This window comes from Phodopus roborovskii, unplaced genomic scaffold (assembly GCF_943737965.1).
Source record: "Phodopus roborovskii unplaced genomic scaffold, PHOROB, whole genome shotgun sequence".
NCBI classification, from domain to species: Eukaryota; Metazoa; Chordata; class Mammalia; order Rodentia; family Cricetidae; genus Phodopus; species Phodopus roborovskii.
The window spans coordinates 44863560-44883893 of record NW_026126480.1 but is presented as its reverse complement, the minus strand read 5'-3'; the positions used below and the strand labels follow the sequence as shown (position 1 = coordinate 44883893).

The following is a 20334-nucleotide window of genomic DNA, read 5'->3' as shown; positions in this document are numbered from 1 at the left end:
GGAAGAAACCATTAAAGGACTCCCCCAGGTTGCGGTCTGAGAAACAATGCCAAGGATGAAGGCTGACCGAGGAAGAAACACTGAGGTGTCCTGTTACTAGGGACAAGGGAATATTGTCCACTGGATTGGTGAGGTATTTAGTGCATGTTTTGCTGGTGGGTGTTGATAGCACAAACACAAGGCATGAACATCACACATACTGCCTCCATGCAGAGTGAATTCATACGGGAATCCTAAAGAACTCCAAATGACACCCTGAATAAGCAGAGTTGTCATCCTCCACTCCCCAGAGGGAGCTGGCTCCAGGGCTGCAGGCACACCAACACCCAGAGAAGCTTGACTCCTTCACAGAAAATCAGAGCAGAGCCTATTCACATCCACCCACATGCTACACATTCAAGGACTACCATAATACCTAGTAAATGCTACACGAACAGCTGTTTAAATGTTCTGCAAAAAGAATAATGACAGAAAAATAGTTTGTATGGCTTCATAACAGATGCAATTTTCCAAGAACTTCTGACCCACAGTCAGAGAACTGTATGCAGAGACACAGAACTCACAGAGAGGGATGGCCAACATGCAGTCCTCCACCTCTCACTCAGGGCATGCATTTCCAAACCCAGGCTAGCTGAAATGGCAGGTAGAATCAAACAAAATAAGGCTTCTCCTTTATATCTTCACTAAATTACAAACCTGGCAAGTAAGAGACAGAAGACGCAAAATTAGACAATCACAACAACCAACTGTGCTGTGAGCCTCATCTCTCTGCTCTTGTGATAATGGAGGGAAGAGGATTCTTAAAGGAAGCACTTTGTACTTTGTCTTGAACATTATCTGGATCTTCAGATTCTTGTGCTCTGGGTCATTATAAAGTAAAAGGGCTGCCCAAGCACAGCATGGCAATAATACCAAGTAAATCTAATAACCAATACAGTTACTAAGTGACCAGAAGGTGAGCAGCATATACAGAGTGGATACACTGGGCAGGAGGGGACACATCCCACGCTGATGGGTCAAGACATCATCATACTAGAATGGCATGGACTGATAAGTCATGATGGTTTCTTTCTGGAACTTTCCAATTAACATTCATGGACTCTGAACTCTAGCTGTCCATGGGTAACAAACAGTAGAAATAAAATCACAAGGAAGGGTTGGGGAGGGTCCTGTGAACAAATTCATGGAAGTTTGTACAACATAAGATCAACATATAAAAAAATCAATGGCTTACAACCAGCAGCAATAATTTAAAAGTTATCAAAAGTTTTAAGCTGATTTAGAATACTATCAAGAACAAAGTGCCTAAAAATCAATTCTATCAAAGACATGTGAGGTCTCCATGCTGGAAACTACAAAACCCTGCTGAGAAAAATGAAAGAGAACCCAAACAGATGCAGAGATAAATCACACCACAAATCGACAGAGTCAATACCAAGTAGCTGTTAAGCAACCAAGAATGGAAACGGACACCTCTCAATCAAATGCCAACAAAAAGCTGTGCAAAATCAGATAATTCAACTGGCAAGGAGTTATGCAAAATTATGAGACCTGGGGCCAGCTGGGAGATGAAGGGAGACCCTGGAGTGGGAGGGGGATATGATAAAAATATACTGTGCGTATATACATATGTACACACTTGGATAAATAAAAATATAATTTTAAAGGACAAAATAAAAATCTAGAAAACTGGTAGAAATGTAGTTCAGTTGGTGGAGTGTGTCTAGCAAGCACAACACCCAGGCTTGACACCCAGCTCCTCACAAACCAAGTAGGGTGATGGCACTCTTCCTCTAGTCACAGAACTTAGAGGCAGATGAAGGAGGATCAGAAGTTCAAGGTCATCCCTGAGATCCATGTCAATCAGGGCTACATGAGATCCTTTCTCAACAACAACACAGAAGTGAGAATACCCAAAGGCCAAAGACAGCAGCTAGAGATATGGCCTGACTATCTCAGGTTGGGCAGAAACTCCATAACCAAGTCAGCAGGGGGCCGGCTGAGAGCAAAGGCTGGTGCAACCAGGAACAGCCCTAGCAAGGCACTGCCAAAAACTGAATAGAACTGGAAGCTGTGCTTTCCCCCACAAAGGATGGGATTAGACAACTATATAAAACTAAGTGTTTGAGAGGATCAAATATACATCCATCATGGTCACTTAAACAAGACACATATCTAAGTGCAAGAAGGGTAACACTCCTGAAGGACAGCATAGCAGATTTTGATGAAATTACAGCGAATACTTCATGTTTTGATGGTGGGTATCGTGTTTTTCTGTAGGATGTTTGGGGGCTTTTGCTTTTCTTGTGTTTTGCTGTTGTTGTTTTCTGAGACAGGGTCTCACTGTGTAGATCTGGCTGGCCTTGCACTGACATGGATCCACCTCCCTCTGCCTCCTGGTGTTGGTATTAAAGGTGTGTACCAGTACATATTTATTAAAGACAAAAAAAAAAAAGCGCAACATTTCAAGGGAACAACGGATCACCTTTCTTAAAATTACAAACTTCTTATCTAAAGAAATTTACAAAAACTAAGTGTAGGCAAATAAGGGGAGTGTTTTAGTTAGGGTTTCTATCACTGTGAAAAGATACTTTGACCATGGCAACTCATATGAAGGAAAACATTGAATCGGAATGGTTTACAGTTCAGATGTTCAGTCCATCATCATCATGGTGGGATATGGCGGCATACAGGCAGATATGGTGCTAGAGAGGAAGCAGAGAGTTCTATAATTTGTGTAGACAACATGAAATGAACTACATGTCACACTGAGCTTGTGCATAAGAGACCTCCAAGCCCACCTCCACAGTGGCACACTTCCTCCAACAAGGCCACATCTACTTCAAGGAGGCCACACCTCCTAATAGTACCAATCCCTATGATCTTATGGGGGCCAATTACCTTCAAACCACCACAGGAAAGAAGTCACAGTGTAAGCCAGGCATAGTGGTACATTCCTATAATATCAGCATGCAGAAGGCTGATGCAGAAGGGTGACTGTGACTTCAAAACCAGTCTGGGCTAGAGATCAAGATACTGTCTCTAAGGAAAAACCTAAGGGAGAGTTCACATGCCTGGTGAAGGATTTATACTCAAACCCATAAAGCAGTAACAAAAAAAAAAAAAAAAAAAAAAAAAAAAAAAAAGAAAAAGAAAAAAGAAAAGAAAGAAAAGGAGAAAAAGAAAATCTGTGTTAAAATGGATACGAGGTGGTAGAGTACAACTTTTAAACATTCAAACCACAATGGGATGATACTGCCTACTCACCTGAAGGGTCAAAACTTTAAAAGCAGGCAGAACCAAATGGCGGGCAAACTCTTCCAAATGTAAACATTTATATGCCACAAAGTCCAGCAATTCCTTACCTTGGAATTTACTCAAGAAAAATAAAGACAGAGCCCTTTGCAAGGCTGGAGCATGAACCCACAATGAACTTTCCAGAGAGTTCTAGATCTTGTTTGGGATGGTCTCTATATGGCTGTATACTTTTGTCAAAATTTAATGAACTTTTATGTTTGAAATCTAAATATCTCTATGAAGCTTTTAATTTCAGCTTTGTAAACTGACAAAATAATAATACTAATACTAATAAAAAGGTTAATTCCAAGTATTCTTGAGGTTTGAAATACCTCATCAGATTAGTTATTCACATATACATGCTTCTGGCTGCTCTCCATACCAGTTACTGGTTTGGTTGTTTACCACAATACTAGATAAAACAACTTTAGGAATATGGGTTTACTTGATCCATTAAGGCAGAGAAAGGCGGCTGGGGCCTGAGGCAGCTGAACACATTGTGTCCTCAGTCAGGAAGCAGGGACAGCTTCTCCTTTTTACTCAGTCCAGGACCCTGGTCTGTGGAATCATGCCACCTACATGCAGGGTGGGCCTTCTCAATTGACCAGTCTGGACAGTCCCTCACAGGCAGGAACAGAGATTTGTTTCCATGTAGATTCTAAATTCCACAAAATGGCCAACAAGGTTAACCATCATACTCTCAAAATTCAATTTCCCACTGCTACTCATGGGATCCCCAGTGTCAGGGTTATCCCACTGATACCCTCTCCAGAGTCCTAAACCAAGGTGGAAGCACCAGCCACTCTTCTGGATGGTGGTGGGCAGGCCTGCAGCCTCAGGCAGGGCCTCAGTGGAGAACTGAGTGAATGGTTAGGGGGAGATGGGGCACCAGAATCTCAACATAGGCAGCCTGGCCTCCGCTATCTACTCACAAGTGCCCTTCCTTGAGGGAAGCCAGATACAGTTCCACTATAGGGTGGTTGTTTTCACAGTCAACTCTAATCCTGACTTAACTTAGCCTCATTGTTCAGTTCACACAACCCATAAGACATACTTAAACAAATACACCATTGTCAAGATTTAAAAAAAAAAATTATGTGTATTTGTGGGGGAAGAGAGGACTGTCTACATGAGAGTACTTGGAGGTCAGAGGCATTGGGTCCCCTGGGGCTGGAATTATAGGCAGCTGTAAACCACCCTACACAGGGGACCCGAACTTGAGTCCTGCACAAGAGCAGTACAGGATTTTAACCATGGAGCCAGCTCTCCGGCCCCTAAATATATCTCATAATGCCTGCTTTTTAAATTTTCTTCCCCAAATTTACAGTAAGGAGTACTTTACTGTTTCTCCAAAAGAAGCCAACACATAATTTCTATGATTTATTGAGCTACTGAACATGCTAAGAGACAAAGTGACATTTTCCCTACAAATTATTTGGTGCCTGCGATTTTCTGAGCACCACAGCCAGATGGTTCTCACAGAAACTGAGAGGAGCCTGTTCCTGCAGTTCAAAGGTTTGCTTATTTTTCAGTCTTGAAGTCTTAAAGACGATATTGATTGCAGCACAGGGCTCTACAGGAGGAGCTGGCTGGGGAGGGCCATGCTGGAATTTATTACCAAACAATGCTCATTATGGCTGTCTCTGACAGGGGTCCATTAAAATCAATTTTTATGTTTCTTATGTATTTTCTTTATCTAATGTTCTTGGCATTGTGTTTATTAGCCAGTTAAGACAAACACCCAGCATAGGAGTTTGTGCTTTTTCTTCTCCTTTTTTTTTTTTTTTTCCTACTTCTCTCAGAAATAACAAGAATTGCCATTTTAATGCTACCACTCACGGCCAGCAAATGGAGGAAATTAGGAAGTTGGGTGCTACACTTTAGATGAGACATTCAGGAGTGCTTCCAATTTGTCTTCGTTTTGTTTTGTTTCTACAATTAGAAAAATATGGCAAGGACCATGCAAAGAGGAACACATGTCCTCCAAGGACCTTGCACTCTGACCCAGTGGAAAGACTTCCCACTCCTTAGCAGTGATCACTCCTGGCCTGGTACCACCTCCAGGAGGCAGCACAGTGGGCTGACAGAACCAGTGATCTAGTCTAGCAGTGGGAGAAGCGGCTGACAGACCCTGCCAGGCTCCACTTAAAGCCTCTGAGGTAAGTCACACGATTGAGAGAGCTGTCCATCCCTGTATCCCATGTGTTCAAGAGTCAAAATGCTCAATGTGGGTGGGAAAGATGGCTTAGTCAGAAAATGCTTGTTTTATAAGCATGAAGATCTAGGTTCAATCCCAAGAATTCATGTGAAAAGCTGGGAAAGTAAAGACTGATAAATCCTGAGGCTTGCTCACTGCCTGACCTAGCCTAAGGGGTGAGCCAATGAGAAACTCCTGTCTCAAAAAACAAGGTAGGAAGCAGGAGGCTATACACTGGCTTCCATATGCACATACAGACATGTGTACCCACTTGGACAGACAGACAGACAGACAGACAGACAGACAGACACACACACACACACACACACACACACACACACACACACTGCTCACAGAATTCAACACCTCTGCAAAAGAACACAAGAATCAAATATCTAGAAGCTCTCATCAAAGTCATGTCCCCAGGGCTTAAGAGCTATTCCATATCACTGGTTAATATTGGAGTTGCCAAGGACACCACAACTCACAGACTGTGTTCAGAGATGCTAATGCTTGTGGTTGGTGACATCAGGCTCGGCATTAGTGGAAAAGACCCAGGGCTCCTGTTGACTCCTGCCTTCAGCCCACACCACTCATGTGTGCCCATGCTCACAGCTCACACTTACTCAGTGCTTGGGGTCTTTCTGCTGAGGAATCGTATCCCATGCAGGCCTTGTTCACAGCCACACAGCTCGATCTTCCCCAAAGGGCTGTCCAACACTGTGTATTTCATTTTGCAGGTCTCAGCCATTCTGCCAACTTCCTAGAGAGAAGCAATTTTTAAGTAGAGTAAGAAAGTGTGTTTGGAAGCAGCTGGTCATTTATAAAGCACAATAGAAGCATTGGTTACTTAACACACAGGATATATTCCAAAGCTTTCCCTGCTGTTGGGATTAAATCATAAACTACTTTTACAATACAGCCACTTTCCACAATAACCTGGGTCACCCAACCAGTGCCTACTTCTCTTTTGTCCTCTAAAATTACAATGCTTCTATTTTTCCCTGCTGTCCTTAACTAAAGCAGACTTGGAGGAGGCTGAACTAGTGTAAGATTTTTTTAAACTACCTGAAACCCCAGAAAGCTTTGAATAAGATGACTGCCAGAAAAAACTGTTCCATAATTTGAACAGGGTACATATAAAAGTGAAGCATGGGGCTGGAATATAGCATGAGGGGCCAGACCACTTGCCTAGCCTATGACAGGTCTAGTTTCGTCGTTATGACAGATTAAAAAAAAAACATAAGACATGGGGACATGTATGAAATACATTACAGAAAATTTGGTCCAGCAGGGACACAGGGCACCTGTGTCAGCAGGTGGACAGAAAATGAATGGACGGCATGGTGGAGAGCTGGTGAACTTGACTTCCATGGAAACGGTAAATGCCAAAAAGCTACAAGGTGCACAGGGGGTGTTTCTGTACTCCCTTCAAGCTTCTCTTCCTTCCACATCCCTTGTCTGATTCCTGGAAAGAGAGGACTCCTGTTCCCTTGCTATCCAATAATTCCCCCAGAAACCCTCCTTGAGCCCCCCTGCACACCACTAGCAAACCCAGCACGCCTGGCCCCAGGCTTACAGCGAGATGGCTTGCTGCCTCTGCTCTCTGGCCTAGAACTACCTCCAATTACACTGCCTAGTCATCACCCTCCCAGAGGATCTCCTTTGTGTTGGTTATTACAGAATGTATTATGACCCATCCATCTCCTAGAATTCCCTCCCAGGTCACACCTTCATGCACTTGAGCTTCCCAAACCCTGGATTCTGATATTTCTAGCCCCACTTCATCTGGGCACCTCTTGCAATGAATGACAAAGCCCTCACCTGGGATCATATAGAACATGCAGAACAAGTCCACTATCCACATCTAGCTGACACCCCCATATCCTCCTCCCTCCCTCCGTCCCTCTGTCCCTCCCTCCCTACTTCCCTCTCTCCTTCCTTCCCTCCCTTCTTCCTTCCCTCTCTCCCTCTTTCCCACACCCCTCCCCCTCTGAGTGTGTACTTGTTTGACAGGCATTGTTAGAGCATGGTCACACCCTTCTTTGTTCACCTACAGTCTACCCCTGCTTTTCTTCTGCTCACAAGGTATGACAGATGCAGGGTGACCTCCAGAGCCCATCACACTTGTCCTCTGTCCCCAACAGAAGAGTTCTGCTGACCCCCACTAGACCCATACACCTCACCATAGCAGCCCTCAAGCTACAGGTGATCCACACGTGCAGTGACCCTTCGCACACTCTCCTGCCTGTCCATCACTAGGTTCCTGTGCCTCCCTGTCTAACTGGGATCTTCTGTGCCATCCACATGCTTCTAGCACCATCCATTGCTTCCTTCTCCTTTCCCCTTCAGCCTGGCATGAGTCAACTCTTTCCAAATAACACAAGGTATTCCCAAATAATACTCAGGCCTTAGCATCAGGTCCCAAAGCTTCCTTGCACAGCACACCACTTCCTGAATACACCAGCAAGAATTTGAAAGGGCTCTGCTCCAGGGCCTCGGGGGTTTGTGCCTGCTGGGAGATCTCAGCCTCAGGCCACTTGTCATAGTTTACACAGACCCCCCTACCCCCCTACCCCCTGTCCATATCTTATTTCTTTAACACCTACTTTGGGAACAGTCCCCTGACTGCAGGGTAAATACCAAACTCTCAGAGCACTGACTCCAAGCTATCCTGGGGACAAGAACTCAGGCTTGCCTTCTTGGAGGCTGCTATCTGGACACACAGCATACACTGGTATAATCAATATACTAGTCAAATCCAAAATACAGGGTCCAAGATTCTGAATGCAAAACTGGGGACACACAGAGGTGTACACTCTGTAGAATTAGGCCCAAAGAGCCAGGATGGCTCCAGCGGTCCTTTTTTTTTTTTTTTTTTTTTTTTTTGTATGCGCATCTATGTCTGAGTAAGTGCACATGGGTGCCATGCCCATGGAGGCCAAAAGAGTGTCAAACCCCCTTAAGCTGGAGCAACAGGTACTTGTGAGCCACGAATATTGATGTTAGAATCAGAACTTGAGTCCTCTGGAAAAGCAGCAAGTGCTTTTAACCACTGAGTCATTTCTTCAGCCCCCAACTGCCTGCTTCTTTGAGTGTTTGCTGACAGCAGCAGTCACAGGAAATGTGCATCTACTCTACCCCCCACGGTTCTCTGAGGATGGCGGTCCTAGGCACCTAGCTGGGTTGGGTCACCTACATGGGATATCCCTGTGGCCAGTCCAGGACCCAGCTGGGCTTATTATCGCTTACACTTGGCTGCAGAAACTAGACCGTGGCTCCCATACCTACATTCCCTGCATCATCACTGTGGCATCCACCAAAAGCCACAAGAGGGGCTGACATTCATTGGTGGCAGAAAAAGAATCGATTTTCTACGGCTATTTGGAGACCTCTGAAAAATGAAGCGAATTTCTTTTCATCTCCCTTTAACATGAAGGGCGCTTAAATAACAATGTTCTGAATTAAGCAGCTGGCGCCAGAGGCCAGTTCCCACCAAGGTACTGAAAGCCAGAGACCCACAGGCAGCGGCAGCCCCCTTCCTTCTCTGCTTGACCTCACCAGGCCTTCCAGAACTGTCTTTGCTGCTGCAAGGCACTTTTGCCAGTGAGTGTTTCCATGATATTCTCACGAAGAGCAGGCCCCAGGCCTGGGGTAGAGCCAGCAGCCAGGGGTAGAGGAAGTAGATGCCCTAGGACTGTGAGAGGGGAAACAGGTACAGGATCAGACCTCAGGCCCTGCCAAAGCCACCAGGGGCCCTGTTAGGCATCCCAGCCAGTTGGGGTCTAAGAAGGAAGGACCAGAAGCAGCACTGGTCTCCAGCTCCCATAGCCACCTCAGCCACAGGGATGGGGAAACTCCAGACTAGAGCAAACCATGCACTCATGTCATCTAATCCTAAAACCAGCCCTGGGAAGCTGGGAGGGAATGGGACTGGCCAACCGTGAGAGCCCAGAAGGACTGCAACAAGGAGACTGAGGCAAAATCAGGGCTGATGCCCACCAAACCAGGAGCCTCCCAGGTGAGTTGGGAGTTGTCCCATTCAACAGAAGGCAATCCCTCTATGGCTCTGTCCCTCTGACTGACAATGGGGCTAGATTAGTATCAAACAGAATAAGCTGAAGTGTTGTCATTCCAAAGCTACCAACTACAGCCTGACCTTCAGGCCACTGAAGCAAAGAGATGAATCTTCAGGTCTGTGACTAAGCTTCTGTGCAGCCCGGTGAGTTGTGCATAACCAGATGTGAATTCCGCACTGGGACGACAAAAGTGGCCATCTGTCTTAAGTTAGGGTTACTATGGCTGTGCTAAAACACCATGACCATAGGCAACTTGGGGAGAAAAGGGTTTATTTTGCTCACACTTCCATATAACAGTTCATCCTCAAAAGCAGTGAGGGCAGGAACTCACGCAGGGCCGGAACCTGGAGTAGGAGCTGATGCAGAGACCTGTTCACATTCCTGCATGTCACAGAGATCCTGTGACAAGTGATCCCATGAACTCAGTGTCAGAGTGGGGCTGCAGAGTCGCAATCATGAGCTAAGTGCTCTCTACCTTCTACCTACTTACTCATGTAGAAGAGACATTTCTATACCACAATACAAAGAAAGTGAAAATTCACTATTTTCTTTATTTTTTTAAAGACAGAGTCTCTGGGTAGCCATGGTTGTCCTGGAAGTCACTGTGTAGACCAGGCTGACCTAGAACTCAGAGATCCATCTGCCTCTAACTCTCAAGGCACATGTCATTACACAGAGCTGGAAAACCACATTTTTAAATGGTAAAATAGGACTTTCTGTGGCAACCTCAGACCCAAATCCTGAGTGTTTTAAGTCAATCTCTACTCAGACATCACCTTCCAAAAAAAAAAAAAAAAAAAAAAAAAGATAGGGAAGAATCTGTTCTCGGGCCCTATGTAATTTACTGAAATCCAAAGTTGAAATTCATAATGAAGCAGTCAGTATCATTAAACAAAATGTATACAAAGAGGATGAATTACAAAGACCAATGAAACCCAGACCTCCTGCAAGAAAGTCAGAAGGCAGAGGGTAACACTGTGTCTATAGGCTGCTGAATGACATGCTAACAACACCCTCCTTCTCCAGCATCCCCATTCAGTGTGACAGGGGCCTGAGGCCTGAAAGTGAGGCACATCCTACCAGGGACCTTCCACAGCACCCCAGCTGTCCTGTAGGGAGAGACGCGCAGCCTGTGTCAGCCAGGTGCCCCTCCTTCCAGGATCATGGGCTCTGGAGCCAGTGGCCAGCAAGTAAGGCTGTGGGACCGAGTTCCTCCAAAGACACTGGGCCTCAAGAATGACAAGGACCCTGAAATCTCTGGTTTGAACCTTGGAGCTGCTCAGCTTCCCTACAACAGACCTGGAAGGATAACAGACAGCCAATCACCTTCTGGCTTCTGAAACTCCTGTGGCTCTGTCATCCTTATACTCCACTTCAAAGGTGCACCGGGTTCAGCAGAGCGGCCCACTTTCTTCTCACCTAGCAGGTTCCAAGAGACTCCCGGGCATGGGGAGATAAATGTTTCCACTATCTGCAAAATGCTGGCAGGTGTCTGAAGGGTGCCCAAGTCTAAACTGTGCATAGTAAGCAGTCCTGCCACAGGCACTCCACCCTAACTCAGCACCCAGCACGCCAGGGCTCAGACACTCCAGATCCCATGATGCTGTCTGGAGTCCTGTTCACTTCCTACTCTCATGATCCTCACACACCAGCAGGACCGCAATGTTTTAAAACTTTTAAAATGTCACTTTTCCTGGGGTAAAAGAAAATAATCACAAAGAATTCCACACCTTGACAACTCCGGTTAGACTCAGACTCCACAGGAGAGGGCATCCAAACCCCGTGAGACCTGAGAAGCTCCTCAGAAACCTGGTCGGGACATACCTGGAGATCTGCATAAAGAACTCAGGAACAGCTGACACAAAGCCCAAGACACCCAAATCCCAAAGCATCCCTGCATCTCGTCCATTCTGATCAAGGATGACTCATTTATAGCTCGCTGTGAAAAGTGAGAAAATACGTAGGTCTCTTTCATTTTAAATTACCTCTCCTAGAGCCTGCTAGGCTAGCTCCCCAAGATAACACGAAGCCTCTTGTGGGAAGGACAGGAGGCTCCCTGGCTGGTTGGTCTGCTGGGATGGCATGCACCCAGGGTCACCCCCATGTGGCCACACATCTCATGCTGCCAATAGCTCATTCCTAGTGGGCTGGAAAACTTCTAGCACTTCAGGTCCCACTAACGACAGAGCTATGCGTGACAGGCTGTCAGGAGGAAAAAGGGTGGCAGGCTCGTGCTCAACATGAAGTGTCAGCTCTTACAGTTGCCATGACTCGGGGAGCTTCAGCTTAAATGTGTCACAGCACAAAGTTCCCATCCTGCAGAGCTTTGCCAGCCAGGGCGTTAATGACTGCTTCTGAAATGGGGGTGGGGCTGGGGGGTAGGGGTGGGAGCACAGTAAGGTCCGAAGAAGACGTGACCTTTCCCAATTAGGAGGGTGCCAAAGCCAGGGAGCCCTGTCCCACACAGGGAGGGGTCTCTGCCTCCTCATCACTGGCAAATCCTGATTGAGCTGTGGCATGGGAAACACATTCTCTACCCTCTGGTGGATGGCAAGTCTGGTCAAAATCAGCCATGTCCAGGAGAGATCTTGTGGATGCAGTTACATGACATGCCTCTCGGCTTCCATCACTACAGATAGGGTACAACGAAGAACATGGGGTTCTGAGTCAGATGACTGACGGTGGAGTCAGTTAGAACTGGGGATCCACTACAATGCACATCCCAGGCTCTATAACCAAACATTGACATGGGCTCCTGGGAACAGGGACATTGCTTAGTCTGTGCTTCCACAACAGGAATCTACCTCAGCCTTCACTGGTCACCCCAGCAATATGCAAAGGTACTAGATGCCTGCTGTGGATAGGAGCATAGTTTTGGGAAGCCCTGAAGACACTCTCTACAGCCTGATACAAGGAGTACTAGAAGCCACATGACAACCTTCTTCCTCTTCTCTGCAGCTTCTGTAAGATGCCTACTCCCCAGCACTCCTTGGGTGTGTTCTGTAAAACCAGTAAGTACTGGCGGCCATGAAGAGCTGACCAAACTCAGATGTGCAGTCTGGAGCCACACCTCAAGGGACTTGCCCTCTCCCACTGTCATTAAGTGACTCTTGTACCACTTGACCACACCTTCTCTAGAGCTCTAGGCAAGGACCTCTCCCAACCCAGGAATAGCCGAGGTACATGGTCCTATTGGTGTGAAACCCAAAGAATTCATTTCAGCACCCAGTGCCTGCCATGTCTGTGCAGCCCAAACCACTAGCCAGCTCCTCTCTCTCCCAACCCACCAAAGTCAACTACCACTCAGGTCCCAAGGCCCAGTGACACACATCTCTTATCTACAGACCCCAGTTCTCACAGGGGGCTACCTGTGAGGCCTCCCCCCCCTCTCTCTCTCTCTCTCTCTCTCTCCCATCTCTCTCTCTCTCCCCCCCCCACTGCTGATGAGTGGATTCCAGGCTAATCCTCAACAAAGTCACTAAACTTTCTTGAGTTTCCTCCATTCCTGTTGGAAAGGCCTGTGGACCTGATCCCAAAGCCAATGGTTGTCACCTGCATCTCTAACACATGAGCCAGTAGAACTGGTAGAATTGAGTCCTCTTTGCCCTTGATAACAAAGTTCTCGGTGATTCTGTAGCAGAGGAGTTAGGGAGTAGAACCTGTAATAATTTATGACTTGGGATCCTAAATGGAAGAGCTTGATTTCTAGATATCCTCAGTGACTATGACCACGTGAGCTTTGACAGGCCCAGCTCACTATTTGAGGGACAGTCACCACCCTGCCCTAAGTCCACCCTGCTTCGGAAATGCACTCACTGCCAAGTGATTAACCCAAGGCTCCAGTCACACAGCAAGAGATTTTATGTTCTAAATTAGTTACATTATATCCAAAGCCTATCAATGGCTTGATAACTTGAACATATAATTCCATAGCTTTTGCTCTTTAAACAATAATTCAGTCTAATCCTGCCGCCGAAGCCAAGATTTCCACACTGAAAGTGCACTTTCTGTTTGATTAAACACTAATAAATGCAAGAATAAAACCCCAGTCTTTTATCTTACAGTAAATTCTTTAAAGACCATACACTCTAACAATTAATTTCTTCTCCAGAGAAAGAGACAGGTCCTTCCTTTCAATGATAGCTTCACAGTCTAAAGTCTTAATTACAACCATTAAACATAATTTATTATAGTTCAGGATTTACAGAAAAATTACATCATAGCATAGGTTCTTGGGTTCCTGAAGTGACCCGTCAGTCAACAGGCCACTGGTGGTGTACTCTAGACCATCCTTGGTGGACAGAAAGACTCACTGTGATTGTTCTCACTGCTGAGACACCTGTGCACAGAGTGCCAACCTCACCAAAGGGTGAGACGCTGCCATGTAAACAGATCTATATATTATAGACAGACGTGTGTAAAGACCTTAGCATTTCCCCGTGTTTAATATTTTTAAATTTACAAGGTATTTTCAGGTTTCATTCATAAAACAGACTGTATTTGGGGGAAAGTGCTGCCACAGAAAGGAGGTATGTGTTGAAAAATGTGTTGAAGTTTCTGTCCCACCCGGTACCAGAGCTGTTTCATCCCAAATAAATACACAGAGGCTTATATGAAGTCTAAACTGTTTGGCCTACGGGGCTTCTTATTGGCTAGCTCTCTCTTAATTACTAACCCATTTCCATTCATCTGTGTATCTCCACATGGTCTGGCTTGCCGGCGATGCCCAAGCCACTTGCTTTCTCAGCAGCTATATGGCGTCTCTTCAGACTCCTCTTTGTGCTCCTCTTCCCAGCCCTCTCCTAGTCTCATAGCCCCACCTACACTTCCTGGCTGGCTACATCCTGCCTGCCCATTGGCCAAAACAGTTTTATTCATCAACCAATAAGAGAGACATATTTATTCATGGTGTACAGAAAGACACCCCCTTCAAGGTTGGGTTTCTAACATCATAGAGTATGGAGCCAGCATGTGAACCCCGGATGTATGACCATATGTATCTTACAGGTTCCTAAAACAAATGGGGGCACCCAGCGTGGCCTGCCACAAACCCACCCGTAGCCATCAAGAGAGTGTTCTCCTATTTGGATCCCCTGGTTAAGATCACAAACAGGTTATATATGTCCTTAAAAAAAAAAGAAGAAGAAGAAGTAAGTGTTCTGGAACCACTTGTCAGTTACAATAGTCTCTAAATAGGGATCCATTCTCTCTACAGGTGACAAAGACGTAATCCATCATATTTGGAGCTTGGAAAACTCAAAGGAAGGTATCATTCAAACAAATCTGAGCTATATGAAATATGCATTTACCTGGAGAAACTGGACATGGACAGAAACAAGACTACCCAGGCCTTAGAAGATTTTGAGTTCAGAATGGCCTCTCGGGTCACCCTGAACATACCCTGTACAGTTCCTCCTATAACAGGGAGACTGTGTGGACCAAACAGGTAAGAATGAGAAGGCAACCAGAAGCCTCCCCGTTGGCTAGCTAGTCATCAGAAATTAGTTTGTTACATGTAGTCTCATCAAAAGTCAGCTTGAGCCATGAGAAGGGTAAAATGAGGTAGAGCAGTTACAAGAGCAACCAAATGGACATGTGTAAGCACTCACTGTAAGGTGACAAGTCCAGAACAAGCAGCAAGACAGAGAGTGAACACCACAGAGAAGACACAGCCAAGCAAGCTCACAACTTGCTCTGGAGAGACTGAGTATGGCCAGGCAACGGCTGGGCACTATCAGACTTGTAAGGACATAACACAGACACAGACACACACACACACACAAACAAACACACACACACACACACACAGAGAGAGAGAGAGAGAGAGAGAGAGAGAGAGAGAGAGAGAGAGAGAGAATGAGAATACACTCTCCATTTCTGGACAAAAGCTAAGGGAGCCATTTTACCAATGGAGTAATGCCAATAGGTATAGAAAACTCACGCTGAATCTAAAGTCTGCCTCTTGGAAGCTAACAGCCTCAAATGGCAGAGTACAGTACAGACACATCCCAGCTGAGTTCCTGGATAAGTCACCCCAAAACTCACCAGGTGACACTGCCTGTGAACTCACAGCACAGGGGGCTCCTCCCTTCTGCAGCTACAGAATAATGTTCCCCTCCTGATGTTGACATCTGAAGTATGCATATCCTCAGATCTGAGCGCTCACTAAATAGACACTCATTTCTTTTCTTCAAAATACCTTCAGCCAGTCTACTTGGGGAAGCCTGTCCACATTTCTCATGGCAGCATTCAACAACCAGTATTCAGTTTGGGTGTTTGTCAACTCTCAAAGGTCTCTGTGTATCCCTGGTGGCTTGTTTCATTTTTGCTGGGAGCATACAGTGTCAGTGACTTCCCCAGGTGAACAGTGAGCTTCTGGGTGAGTTTCCAAAAGTCAGATGATAACCAACCACCCAGAAGGTTCAATCTCACTGTAAGTATTTCAGATTGTGAAATGTTACTTATGAAAGGGTGCTGGAGTGTTTCTATTGACTGGATCTTTTTATTAAAATTAATCTAATGAAAGTTAAATGTATTAATTACAACTTAAGAGAGGTTTATTTTGGCTCTCTGAAGGGTATAGTCCATCACATCATGCAAGGCATGGAGGTGGAATGTGCAAGTAAGTGTGGTGTGTGTGTGCGTGTGCGTGTGCGCGCGCATGCGGAAGCCAGAGCTCAACCTCAAGTGTTCTTCCTCAGGAGCAATCCATCTTGTTTTTGAAACAAGGTCTATTGCTGGCCTGGAATTTTCCAAGCTAGGCTGTCTGACCAGAAAGAAACAGGCATGCACTTGTCTGTTATAACACTCCTCCTCAACACTGCTGTTATAAACATGGACCAGCATACCTGGCAATTTTACATGGGTTCAAATTCAGTGATCATAAGCATAGCAAACACATTTCATGAATCTTCTCTTCAGTCCCTGTCTTTCTCCGTTTGCTTATTATAGATCTCTAAGAGGAAGTACAGAAACTGAAATGCCTTAGAGAAAGCAGTCCTTTGGACTTGGAAATCAACCCATTAACACTGTATCCATTCCTGTGGCATGATCTGCCACACAAAGGCTGGCCTATGCACGCTGTACTTTTACCCTGTGTGCTCACACCATTCACAGGACAGTTCATGGTAGCCATGTTTAAAGAGTTATACTTTCAACCATGTCCTGAATCCTCAGCCTGCTGCTGCTACACGGGTATGTATATTCTACCTAGGGAATGGGCACTATCACATAGACACTGATTTCCCATTTAGTGAGCCAGCTTCATGACTCACCTAGCAAGGGATGAGGCAAGACCCAGGTCCTAGAAGAAGGAGCACTGCTCTGCAACCAGCTGTGAATTCCCTCCTTCTTAGAACAGTACAAATGGAATCTGCAACATGGTACTTCACCTATTCTGAATTATAAGTGTTAGGGTGCACTGAGTGTGTTATAAGCATGGATACTTCTCCTGAAGTCTTGGCAGCCAGAGGAGGAACCACTTTGGACCACACACATGCCCTGCACATGTGTTCCCAAAGAAGAACTCATAGGCAGGGCTGCCAGTGGGTCTGATACTGGATGACAGACAGCATATCTTCCTAAATCCCTTCTACCCTCTGACCTCTAATGTCCCTTCTGTCCCCCAGATGCTATAAAAAACCAAGAGACAGAGACGAGCCAATGCCAGTCCTTCTCAGGCTTTGGTAGACTGCTAGGTACAAATCAGAGCAGATTGTTGACCAGACCCAGGAGATGGTGTGCATCTAGCCACCTCTGGGTGGGATGGGCCAACGTCTGGGTCCTTAGCAAAATCCCAGGGAATGATGCTCTGAATCCACAGAGCTCCTTCTCCCAGTTCTGAAGGAAGTCAGTCCAGAGTCAAGGTACCCAAAAATATGGGGTCTAGCAAGGACCCATTTTGTCATTGTTGTTCCCTTTGAGGTGTGCCCTATATGTGAGAAGGAGATCATCTTTAGGAATTCTTTTATCTGTGCACTAGCCCCATTCTTGAGAGCAGCAGTTTGTGACCTATCATCTCCCTAAGGTCCCACCTCAATTCTGTCACCTTAGAGGTTCACCTTCAACATATGAGCCCCGGGGGAGTCCAACATTCACACTGCCATATACATTGTATGTAAACAGGATGGAGCTATCATATTAGATAAGAGGGGGGATAATGGGAGATGTCATTCTGTAAATATGTTTCTCATGTTGGGTAATGAATAAAGCCCTGTTGACCAATTGAAAAGCAAGATAGACGGAACTAAGACAAGGAGGATTCGGGGAGAGGTAGGAAGAGATTCAACATGTAGAGACTTGAGAGAGCATCAGTCCAGACCCTCTCTCCGGTAAGCCAAGACCACGTGAAAAAATACTTAGATTGACAGAAATGGGTTAATATTTAAGACAGAGCTAGCCAATGAGAAACAGTAGTAACTAGCCAACAGCTTTATATCTAATACAGCATCTCTGTGTGTTATTTAGGGGCTGATGCGGCTTTGAAACCAGGCTGGTAGGAAAACTGCTCATTAACAGGGGGATTTTAGTGATTCAAATGAAAAATTTAATGCTTAATGTAGAAAAATCGCTGACTTAAGTTATTTGATAGGAGTTTAATGTAGAAAAATCGCTAACTTAAGTTATTTGCTGTTTATGTGGGAAAGGTATACATAAAATCCACATCCATATGCAGAATCTACATAGGAATGAAAACAGACCAACCTCTATTCAGCAAATGACACAACGACTAAAGCATTATGCAAATATTTTTCCTTGGAAATAGGGATTATTACAAAATTATCTGTACACTATACCTCATCTTGGTTCAGAAAATTGAATCACGTAATTATGTCTTCCTCACACTAACCTATCTTCACTATCATGAGGAAAACCCTAACAGTGTATTTTCAAAACTAACAAAATATGTACAACTTTGAGACATTACTGCAAAACTGAACAGTATTTTTACCTCAATTACAGTAGAAATCAATTCTTCAGTCAAGATTTACCAGAGGAAAAACTTAACAGACTTGCAGCGTTAATTTCAAAGGTAACTTGCATCAGAAGAATCCAGACTTCAGTGGTAAAAGGGCTTCGCATCTGGTTTCTTCTTTAGACTACTACTCTGGAATTCCCCACAAGGGCACAAATATTCAGGGGACCTGGAGCACCACCAGCTGCAGCAGGGCACAAGGCACAGAAGGAGTCTGCACCAAGAAGGCAGAACATGCTCTCCAACTCACTTAGGGAGAGAGGGACAAGCATCCACATGACATCCACCAGCCTGTCACTTTCACTCATTTGGGGACACCTTTACACAGTGGAGATGTTTACACTTTTCCACTCCCACTGTCTTCCCACAATGAGGCGGAGGCCGGGATAAATAAGCGAAATAGCTAGTGAGGGACCCGTGACCTCACAGAGCCCCAGTGCCTCCAGGATATCCCCGTCCTCGCAGACTTCCAATGTCCTCCAGAGGACCAGTGCCCTCAAAGACCCCCAGTGCCCTTCAGGGAATTCCTTCCGCAACAGACCCCTACTGCATTCCATTGGAGGAGGGAACTATAATCTCACAGAATACCTACAGTGATAAAGTTGGGGTTCACCTATCTACCTTGTCCAAGAGAGGTACATACCATTGACTGGTGCTAAGTATCAGGTCCATTAGATACAACTCTCTAGACACATCTTCCATTTCAAAATTGGAAATACAAGTTCATATTGTGACAAAATGCAGATATGCACACATACGTGCATACATACATCATGTTAACCATTTTGTAAGTACACTAACTCACAAGTATTAAGCAAACTCAACATATATGGTCATCACCTCTGTCCATGTCCCAAAATTCCTTATCATCTCTAGGAGATGCCAGATCTCCTTGACAACAGGCAGTCCCTGTCCCTGAGAACCACTACCCCAACTCTCTTACTTCGCATGTAAGGACACTTCTATACTAAGTACCTGCCCTTTCATGTCTGGCTGTTTTCACTGAGCAGGGCAACTTCTAGGCTCACCCATGCTGTGATCTGACTCTAACCTTTAAGAATGAAGATCATCCCATCTCATAGATATGGCACACTTGGGTTGGCTATCATCAGGGGAAGTGCTTATGCTGCTGGCTGATGAGGGTTGGACTGTTAGGAATGGACATTTCTGGAGACACTTCTTTCAGTTGCCACACTCCCCAAATCCCAACATTCCACCCATTCTCACCTACCAAAATCTAGAGTTCTTCCTAAAAACTGCCCCCTTGTCTGTGCCTTTTTTCATCAGCCACAGAGTTTCTCCGAAGGCTCCTGCAGGCCCTTCCTGCACCACCTCACAGGGGTGCTGTGCTGAGCCACAGCTCTGTCACACTGCAAAACATGGACTCAGTGGATGGATTCCTCCAGCCACCCACAGACCCAAAGACAGAACACACCTCCTCCCGCTCCTGAGTGTAGACAAAGGAAGAAGGATCTGACTAAGATGTCTGTCCATAGTGTGCACAGTCCCACACACCAGGTCTCTCCCTGAGATGTGTGTTGTGCAGAGAGTGGGAGAGAGAAGTTGGGGGAGAGAAATATGATTCTTTGACATCACTCTGCAAGATTTCAGCTGAAGACTGGGTCCAGTCTAACGAACCCTGGAAATAAAAGTGTTAGGTACCATGATGGCACACTGCTTTCTCCTTTGATTAAATGAAAACTTCAACAGAAGCAGTACAGGAGGGCAAGGCAACATTAATGTGCCAGGCAAACAAAAAGAGAGAGGGCCAATGGAGCGTGGGGGAG

General features: G+C 45.5%; 1 protein-coding gene across 1 annotated transcript in view; it reads right to left on the bottom strand.

The window, feature by feature from the left end:
- Positions 1–20334, bottom strand: part of Mgmt (O-6-methylguanine-DNA methyltransferase) — a 228009-nt gene that overhangs the window by 165090 nt on the left and 42585 nt on the right. The window contains exon 2 of the mRNA XM_051193224.1: positions 6121–6257. Coding sequence (XP_051049181.1) covers positions 6121–6257 — 137 coding nt within the window. The remainder of the gene's footprint in view (positions 1–6120; positions 6258–20334) is intronic.